At 39.3% G+C, this 10564-nt stretch overlaps 1 protein-coding gene across 1 annotated transcript; it reads left to right on the top strand.

Moving 5' to 3' along the window:
* The first annotated feature begins 4571 nt into the window (after positions 1-4571).
* On the top strand, positions 4572-10541 carry ppib (peptidylprolyl isomerase B (cyclophilin B)). The gene is made up of 5 exons (XM_053641536.1): positions 4572-4783; positions 7863-7976; positions 8087-8180; positions 9702-9886; positions 10179-10541. The coding sequence occupies exons 1-5, from the start codon at positions 4649-4651 to the stop codon at positions 10299-10301; spliced, it is 651 nt and encodes a 216-aa protein (XP_053497511.1). The 5' UTR covers positions 4572-4648; the 3' UTR covers positions 10302-10541.
* Positions 10542-10564: the final 23 nt, after the last annotated feature.

Raw genomic sequence — 10564 nt, 5'->3', positions numbered from 1 at the left:
GAAAAATGAAACGCTTTCAATAGCTGTGTAATTGTGCAAGCAATTGTTAACAAAAAAAAAAGAAAAAAAAATTCTCACCAGCTTGTAATCTGGGCTCTGTTGCATCCTTTGCTCCAGACTACGCAGTTGAGGAAGGTCTTGCAGGGGCAGTAAACCTTCATTACCCAAAAGCTGCACCTGGACCTCCTGTAGTTGAAGTAAGCTCAGTGGTTTGTTGGTCCAGCGCCATCTCTAATTTAGTCAACACCTCCCTAAGGATGGCTATGATAAAGAAGTTAACTATATTTAAAAATGATACACACTACAAAACTATACAACTCCATCTTCAGTCTTATTCTTAACCTACACAAATTCCAGTAAAATGGCTGAGTGGAAATCACGGTTGGCCCGACCTGGTTCTGATGACTGCTGGTGGTCCTCTCATAAAGTCTGGCAGCACTACAAGAGAACACTGTGTTAAGGGAAGTGAGGAAACATGTTCTACAAAATTAATACCTACAAAAGAAAGTCAGTCAGAAAGCAGAAGAATACACTCACATGGCATGTCGTCCATCGGCTACCAGTTCTTCAGCATCTGTCACATTTCAAGGTTGATGCGGAAGCAATCGCAGCTTTTCAAACAGTTTAATAGACAAATAGACAAACAAACAACAAAACAAATACACTTAGCAAACTTGGCAAAATACTGTGGCAAAAAAAATAAACATGGAAGCGTGGACAAAAACATAGAAGACAATTATGTGAGCCAAGGAAGCAGTACAAACAGTGGCTATATATAGGAGTGCTCCTTAACAGAAACGTGATTCAGGTGCAGGTGGTCATGTGATATATTGTAGTACAGTACAGTGGCTGATGGCAACTGAAGTCCAGAGTTACCTCCTTGATATATGACAATCTCTGTGAATGAGCCTTGTGTTGCTGGTGGTGGGAACAGGGGTGAAAGTGGGGATTGGGGTGACTGTGGGTAAGTTAACAGTGGGGGCAGGTGGAAGAATTTGTTTGGGTGGCGTTGCACACACATCCTCCAAGTCGAACAAACAATGCTCCTGACCTCCAGGGGGGCCAATCCAGACAATCCTCCTAATAAAAAATGAAATTGATCAAAACTAAATGTACACTTATAAAATATTGACTATATTGCCGAATTCTACAATGTTTCATGAAAAATACAATTTTAAATATGCCCTCAAAGCATCAAGGAATAGTAATAGTGATGTGCTGAACAAATATCTGTATGTTTTACACCTTGGTGGTCTTTGTCCAGACACCTCCACGTCTGGCTGGGGGTCTGACCAGGTATATATATATATATATATATATATATATATATATATATATATATATATATATATATATATATATATATTGGCAACGTGAGTATCCTTAGAATTAAATATGTGGAGTGAATATTGATAAGGTGAGACACACACGCACGCACACACACAGAGCAAGCAGCAGAAGATCACATGGCAAAGATAACCACTCACACACACTCGATGGAATTAGTTTTAAAAAGGTTTTTTTTGGGGGGGGGGGGGTTACCTCTTTTCCTGCCAGAATTGTTATAGACAAATTGTTGTACACCATTTGAATGTTGTCTTCTGATATATTTAACTGACTCTCCTTAATACAAAATAATATATCAATGTAAAGCCTTCATAGATACTGACACAGTGAAGTTAATCAGAGCAAATTAATCTGTAAAATCATCTGCTGATAATAATCACTCAGCTCGCTTGCACTTGATAAGGGAAAACTTTATCATATTTTTTCATACTTTTTCTGCATTCTGTTTACACGTGTGACGCTTTAAAAATCACAGGCGCTTTCTGGTTGCTGCTCAGTACGCGTTTCACTCTGATTGGCTGGCGAAAATCGCGACCAATCAGATTTCAGTGCATCGCTTTGCGTTGCAATGCGGAAGCGTTTTACTTCAGAAAGTATTCGTGGATGTTCATAGGCCTGCTCAAGGCGTTTACTAGACTTTACAGTAGATTAGATGGGTTGTGCACAGATATGAGAAATGATCAGCTCACAAGCAGAAAAAAAGCTCATGGCTCATGTGTTATTTGTGTAATTAAGGTTAATGGTAATAACACAATTACCACACACTTTGAACAAACAAACAAACCCAGAAAAACGTTATACACTTTACACAAAGATGTCCTATTCATCTTTTATTACAAAATGCTTATAGTAGATAAAACTCCACTGGATCATCCAAATACTGAATGCACTAATATTTTGCAAATGTGTTTATTCCAGTGTAAAAACAATATCAGAAACAGCTACAGAAAAGGACTTTTTGTAGGTGATTTGTGTGTATGTTCTGTATATTTGTCTTATATTGTATTATGTTCAAAATCCAAAGCTTGTGCATCATTATTAGCCCACCCCCAACTTTCACTCTTTACAGTGTTACAGATTTAGCATTGTAGGTTACATGGTTCAACAGCTATTCATCATCATCATCATAATCATAACAAGAAGAAGAAGAAGAAGAAGAATAACAACAACAATATAAAGTATTAAAGTCCAGAGGTTGTATACAGATGTTGTGCATCGTTACAACTACAGTCCCCTCTGAAATATTGGAACAGCAAGGCCTATTGTTTTCGTTAAACTTTGAAGACATTTGGGTTTGAAATCAAAAGATGAATATGAGACAACAGATCAGAATTTCAGCTCTCATTGGTTTTTGGTTGTGTCCAGATGTTGTGCATCAGTACATCTATCTAGTCGCACCCTCTTTTTTCTTCTTCTTTTTTTTTTTTTCAAATGTATTGATTTTCTTGAATTAAAGTACAAAATACGACATTCAGGGCATCACATATTCACTCATAGACAAAACATAATACATTAAAGTTCCTACAATTACAGCTGTGCATAACCAAAACAAACAAACAAGCAAATATATATATATATATATATATATATATATATATATATATATATATATATATATATATATATATAAAGATAATGTGTGTATACATGCTGGTGTATACTATCTGGTTACAGATTCTATACTTTTATGTAAGATTTGCTTTTTAAAAATTGACAGAATCGTCTTCAAGTGTCCAGAAACATACGTGATTTCCCTTTTGTTGCAAATGTTAATTTCTCTATTCTAACTGATCATTTTTTTATTTGCACTGGATAATGTTATTTCCTTAGATTATATGCCTACGATGCACAAATGTGGTCGGAGACGTTTTGTGCTTGCAGTGATTAATGATAGAATACTGTATGCTTTACATTACTCCAGAAATTTTGGCTCATAGGACAATCTCATATACGTACAATGAAATAAATTCCCCTCTTCTACATGAGGTGTAGCTGGTGTAACTGGTGTAACAGGTAGGGAGTATTACACAAATGCATAATCCATAATCTGTTTGTAATGGATTCATTTCAATCTAGTGTTAATTGCCTGGCACTGTGCTTCTTGATATATTGTTTTCCAGTCTTCCTCTCAAATGTTCATAATTAAATCTCTGACTCAAGCAATTCTTTTCTTCTCAGAGGATTCCATGTTTGCCTCGCATCTCTGGGGTAAGGGGTTCACATCCTGCCTTCGTCCTGTGTGTGTGGAGTTTGTATGTTCTCCCCGTACATTGCGGGCTTCCTCCAGGCACTCCGGTTTCCTCCCCCAGTCCAAAGACATGCGTGGTAGGCTTTTTCTAAAGCAGCTGTAGGAACTAGAAATGCACTCAGATCCCTAATCAGCCAATTTGATTTTTTTATTTTTTTATTTAAAAAGCATTAAAACAACAATATTTAGGAAATTTGCTAGGTAGAAGTGACCATGGTGTCATATTCATTGTGGACGTTCACAATCCCCTTAATTGTAGCTGAAAACTAAAACTTTTGAAATAGAAGTAAAAACTGAAGGAGGAAATTTCCATCTATGCCTCAAACCACAATTCAGGAAGACTTTCCTTGTTATAAATCACGTCTGGTAGGCTGGTATAAATATATTCAGTCTACTAATCAATACTATAATATGTACAGTGTTTTAAATGTATGCAAAAACTGGAGGAGGAGGAAGAAATTTCTCTAAATCTGGTTGCAGTGGTGGTTTGGCGGTTAGAGCTCTGGGTTATTACTGATTTGAAGGGCGGTGGTTCAAGCCCCAGCTCTGCCAAGCTGCCATTGTTGGGCTCTTAACCCTAAGGCCCTTAACCCTCTCTGCTCTAGGTGCGCTGTATCATGGCTGATCCTGTGCTCTGACCCTAACCTACTGATACGTGAAAAAAAAGAATTTCACTGTGCTGTAACATGACTAATAAGGATTCATTATCATTAAATGCCCCCACTTAGGAATACCATGTTGCCATACATCATAAATCATATCTGGCAGCCTGATATCTATTCACCCATTTTAATGAGAGCCTTTAAAAAAAGTTTGCAGGTCATAAAGGAGCAGTGTGTCATTTCTAACTGTGATCGACATTCACATACAGCCAGTGATTGAACAGAACACAAACTACCAGCCAATCATGGTGCAGTGGGCGGGGCTTTCTGGGCTGGAGAATGTACATTGTGGCTGTGCAGCAGCTTATGGCTCCGCCCCGGACGCCCAGACCCTCCCGGTGTCCTGCTGCAGCATTTACCCCTCTCACACGAGTACGGTTTTGGGTCTTTCATGGTGCGGGCTTGTGAGAGAAAAATGAAGTTCTTGGTGGCGGTTACGATTATTGTTGCGTCGGTGTTTTTCCTGCTGTTACCCAACGGCTCTCAGGCTGATGAGAAGAAGAAAGGGCCCAAAGTCACGGCCAAGGTAAACAAACACTGCAGACTGAACCTACAGTAATGTTGAACGCTGGTGTTCTCGTGCATAGCAGGGATGCGATTTATAGTCGGGAAAAGCTAGTTGGAACACACACACACACACAGATTGTTTTTTCATTAACATTGTAACTATTTACTATTCTATTGTTTAATCACTTTTAATTACTGTTCTACTGTTTAATCACTAAGGCTAGCTCATGATACTGTGTGTGCCTTCAGGTATGTATGTAGAGATTTAGTGCAGGAATGTTTTCGTGTTTGATGATGCATTAGGAAACGTGTTGGTTAATAATGGTGCAGATGATGAGTGTTAGGCCGTGCAGCAGGCGTAGCCGGGAATTCTGTGAGTGTGAATGCTGTGTAATGGCGCGTGTAGGCCACGTCTGCGTTAACCGGCTGATGTGCGCAGTGCGTGTGCGCACGAGCCGAGTTTCCTGATTCACTGCTCCTCACTGGAAACTGCAAGAATGTTTCTGAATCACCGCGCGCGCGCACACGACTTACTATTGTCTGCTCTCCCCGCACACAGATCTGTTTCTGTTTGGAGTTACTAATATCAGAAGATAATTTACGCGTAATCACGTGTTATTTGATTTTTTTTTGTGAGAAATGATTTTAATAGCTTAATGTGCGCCGTGATAACAACTACGTTGTAGTTTTGTTGGTCTGGTTCTTTGTTCCTCTCTGGTGTAATAAAACTACACGTCCCAGAAACACCCGCGTCAGTGTAGTCAAAAAAAAAAGCGTTGCTAATTTGCAAGTCTCAGTTCTTTCCCAGATGGTTACAGAGGTTCTGATGCAGCAGGATGAGGTTGCTCGACTGGAGAAAAAAAAAATTCTAAATAGCCTAAAATTTTGTGGACACACAATTTATGTATAAATTCCAGATTTATTCGCCTTTTCCTGTTATAATAAGCTACGGAAGCCCTAAGCAGTCATGCATTATTAATTTTTTTCTGTTGTTTTCTTGTGATCTTGATATAACCAACAGTTGTTTTCTCATGATGTAATTTTATCCTTCTTTGTGAATGGGACTGGTGTTACATGCATGTTGGCATCTTCGCCATCATAAATGTAATAATTGGCTGCTGTAGAGATGGACTTTATCTCCACTTTAAGAGAGATGGATGTGTGTCCCCTTCTCGAGTGTCGGACACTAACGTGGAAGTCGTCGATCCTGCAGGGATGTGGTATTTTTGTATTCCAACCCAGAAGTTTGCATCACCCTGGTTCCCTCAACAAAAAACCAACAGGATTTTTTCCCATTGGCTTTTGGATTATTGCAGAAAATAAACTCTGTGACCAACAAAAGTTTGATTCTTACACGTTTCATTCATTAAGATAAGATTTTGAAGCCTATACACTCGCCAGAAGTAAGACGCTAATGTTAGGCTATACATGAACTACACCACGGACTTCAACGTCACCACCGCTACGCTTCAGACAACTATTTCAATCTTTATTTTAAAAAAAGCAATGCAATTTGAAAATACTATAAATTTATAAATCTACAAGTTGGAAAGTTTGAGTGGGAATAGTTTACAAGAACATGAGTATAAACACAACAAACCTGTAGTAGAAGCGGTTTCCTGTTCGGCATGATGACGTTTTATTTTCCAGACACCCTCTGTAGTGCCATTTAACCGCTTGTTAGCAACTGTCTTTTTCAGGACATGTAAAAGCTTGTAAAAAAAATCCTGAGTGGGATACTACTGATGTATTTTGTGTCGTGGTATAACACGTGAACATATCTTGAGCTTGTGTTAACCACAGACCTTATTTCAGGCATTTATCCGTAAAACCCATTAAAAAAAAACTATTGACTTTGTGATGATGGATGTCCAGTACACAGGAAAATTAAGTCGAGATCACAAGAAAACAACAATTTAATACTGCACGGCTGCTTAGGTCTTCCATAATAACCTCCACTCTTCTGGGAAGGCTTTCCACTGAATTTTGGGGTGTGGCTGTGGGGTTGTGTGTTCATTCAGCTACAAGAGCATTAGTGAGATCAGGCACTGGTTTTAGTGAGGAGGTCTGGGGTGTAGTTGGTGTTCAGTTCATCTCAAAATAGGTCAGGGCTCTGTGCAGGACACTCAAGCAGGGGGGAGAGCTTTCGCTTATAGAGCCCCACAGTTATGGAACAGTCTTCCTATTAGTGTTCGGGACTCGGACACAGTCTCAGTGTTTAAGTCTAGGCTTAAAACGTATTTGTTTACTCAAGCCTACCCTGACTAGATTCTGTTCTACTACTTCGCAGTCATAATAATCTTTTTTCTCCCTCTCTCCTTTCGCCGAGCCCCACACGAATTTATGGAGATACTAGAGATCCCAGATCCTTTCTGCCTCTGGATGGAGCTCAAATCTTCTCTAATTCCAGACTGCTGGGACTACGGCTGCTCCTAAGGCCATACAGACTTCATATAAATCCATAATGAACTTTTTCACACTATCCGTTGTTACCCAGATGAGGATGGGTTCCCTTCTGAGTCTGGTTCCTCTCAAGGTTTCTTCCTCTTAAAACATCTTAGAGAGTTTTTCCTGGTCACCGTCGCCACTCAGTGGCTTGCTCAGTTGGGATAAATTCACACCTTTAATATCTGTATACTGTGTTGATATTTCTGTAAAGCTGCTTTGAGACAATGTCTATTGTAAAAAGCGCTATACAAATAAAATTGAATTGAATTGAATTGAATTGAATCAAGTTCTTCCATTCCAAGCTTAACACACCATTTCTTAATGGAGCTCGCTTTGTGTGATGTTGGAACATGTTTGTGTATCTTAGTTCCAGTGAAGGGAAATTGTAAAGCTACAGCATACAAAGATATGCTGTACAATTGTGTGCTTCAAACTTTGTGGCAACAGTTTTGGGAAGAACCACATATGGATGTATGATGGTCAGGTGTCCACATAATTTTGGCCATATAGTTTGAAATCTACCCGAATTCGGTTTTGAACACACTTTCATCCTCTTCTGAAATGATCCTGTAGGTTCCCATTTCTGTACATGACTTTATTATTTTTATTTATTTATTTTTTACTCACAATATACCTCTGTCCTGTCTCAGGTATATTTCGATATCAGAGTTGGAGATGAGGACATAGGACGCATTGTCATTGGACTGTTCGGAAAAACCGTCCCAAAGACTACTGAGAATTTCCTCGCCTTGGCTACAGGAGAAGTGCGAGCTCGCATCCTTACTTGTTCGAAAAAATTCACTTATTTCCAGTTAGATAAGATACTGAATAAATGCATAAACGAGTTCCACTGAGTGCTCTTGTGCTTCAACAGAAAGGATTTGGTTACAAGGGCAGCAAGTTCCACCGTGTGATTAAGGACTTCATGATCCAAGGAGGCGACTTCACCAGAGGAGATGGAACTGGTGGTATGAAACTTATCCTTCGTTTACACCTTTAACATTGTTATTTTTGGTTGCTGTATATATTTATTAGAGAATATTTGATATCCCTTTTCCTGTAAAAAATAAATGAAGCAGTCCACCTTGCCACAGCTTTATTTAATGAACGTATCAATGAACATAATCCAAAAATTTAAATATTAGAGCTTTTTATTTCTGAATTTCCACTCATGTTGACATTACTCATTACTTATAGTCTTACATGTTTTTGAGTTATTGAGGTTTAGATTAAATCCCCTCAATTCAAGAAACCAGTCCAATCAACTAATAACTATAAGAACTCGATAAGGAATGAGTTTGGTTATTGTTGGGTTTGATTTCCACAAAAAAAAAAATTAAAATCAGACCCTGTAGACCCCAATTTGTGGGCCACTGCATTAACATACCTTTGGGTCAGTGTTCGAGATCATCTGCTGTTCTAAAAACCAACTTTCTTTTACAGTTTAAGTGTGTTAACACTGCTGTGCTTTTAGCTTCTCTACAGGCCATGTGTGGATTAAATGTGGTCCAGTTTAACCCACTGACCCTGTAAGGCCGAAAAAGGGGCTTGCCCGTCTTTGACCTATTCCCGTAAGGACAATATACCGGCTTGGTCGTCTATGCCAAATACCCGTAAGGCCGGTATAACGGCTATACAGTGTAAACGTTATCCCCGTAAGGCTGGTATACCGGCATTACTCTGCTATGAATCCTTACTTATTTAATTATTATTTTTTGACCCGGAAGGTTGATGACGTCATTACGATGAAGCTGATCCAAGCGTGAATGTTGTTGAAACTAAAAATGCCAAAGCGAAAAGCTAATCGTGTTCCAGCTAAAGTTACACCTACAGTGAACACAGGTACATCTAAAACAGTGGGGGGGAAAAGAAAACGTACACAGTTACACAGACGAGAACAAGCATTCTAGATAGTGACAGCAGTGAAAGTTCAGGCGATGTTGAAACCGAAACTGATGGTGAGAAGGCTAGACACTTCGCCAAGAAAAATCCTTCCGCTGAAAAGAACAACCCCCACAAGGAATCAAAAGCTGTTTTTCGTTGTCGGGAATGCGACCAATTTCTGTGCATTCGTGAAAACAGTACTTGCTGGTCTGATTATCACCGGAAAGTTGACTTTTGGCGCTAAAATGCATTTATGCAAAGGCATTGACCACGCTGATGCTCGTATGGTACTTCTAAATGAGTATAAGGATTTTAGTGAGCATTTTTCGTAATTTCTCTGGTTAAGAATTGTGCTCTAAGTGGAGTAAAAATACACAAATACATTATTATAAGTTGTTTCAAGGCCTAAAAATGTTGAATTTAAAATGTTGATTTTGGGGCCAATTTTGGCCTGGGAACTCAGGGTTGGCATGCTGTTTCTATGGGGAATATAGGGTTGTGGGACATAATACTGTGGGAACTAAGGGGTAAGCGGGTTAAGTGTCAGATTACAACTTTATCCCATTACAAGTGTGTAAGCGGGTTCTGTTCTGCTGCTTCGGTAGGAAAGAGCATCTATGGTGACCGCTTCCCTGATGAAAACTTCAAGCTGAAGCACTATGGACCAGGATGGCTGAGCATGGCCAATGCAGGCAAAGACACTAATGGATCCCAGTTCTTCATTACCACCGTGCAGACGCCATGGCTCGATGGGAAACACGTCGTCTTTGGCAAGATCTTGGAGGGGATGGTGAGTTTCTTCATTTATCTTCAGAACCTCAGTAAAATATTTATAGGAACAAGGTTTATCAGAGCATCCTGTAATACTGTAGTAATGTAAAGTAGTGATGGAGTCTTCTGTTGTAGTCTTGTGTACTGTTATGTTTTGCACATGGTCCTGGAGAAACATTTCATTAATATGTATGAAGCTATACAGAGGAATGACCGTTAAAAACCCACTTGTGTTGACTTGGAGAATCAGCCATTTTGTTGCTCGTGTTTATTTCTGAATTTTTGTATTTGCTTGGCTTTCTTTTTTTAAGGATGTGGTGAGAAAGATTGAAGGCACAAAAACGGACGGCAGGGATAAACCTCTAAAAGACGTCATCATCCATGACTCTGGCAAAATCGAGGTGGAAAAACCTTTTGCTGTTGCAAAGGAGTAAAATCTCCCTGTATGGGAGAAACAGGACTGTGGGGTTCTAGGGTTTTAGCATGTGTGTCTGGTACTGCTAATATAGTGTGTGTGCGTGTACGCGTGGTGCTTAAACCCAGCCCGCCTCAAACTACAAACATCTGTAGCGGTCCACCTTGGGTCCATTTTGAACAGGCATTCCACTCAATGATCAACTTAACACCTGCTTTTTGTAAACAAATCTTCAATAAAGGATCCAGGTTTTTGTTAACTGCTCTGTGTGCATCACTTCAA

The sequence above is a fragment of the Ictalurus furcatus genome, chromosome 14, assembly GCF_023375685.1.
Source record: "Ictalurus furcatus strain D&B chromosome 14, Billie_1.0, whole genome shotgun sequence".
Lineage (NCBI taxonomy): Eukaryota > Metazoa > Chordata > Actinopteri > Siluriformes > Ictaluridae > Ictalurus > Ictalurus furcatus.
The sequence above is the reverse complement of the archived record's forward strand: the minus strand, read 5'-3'. Positions and strand labels throughout refer to the sequence as shown.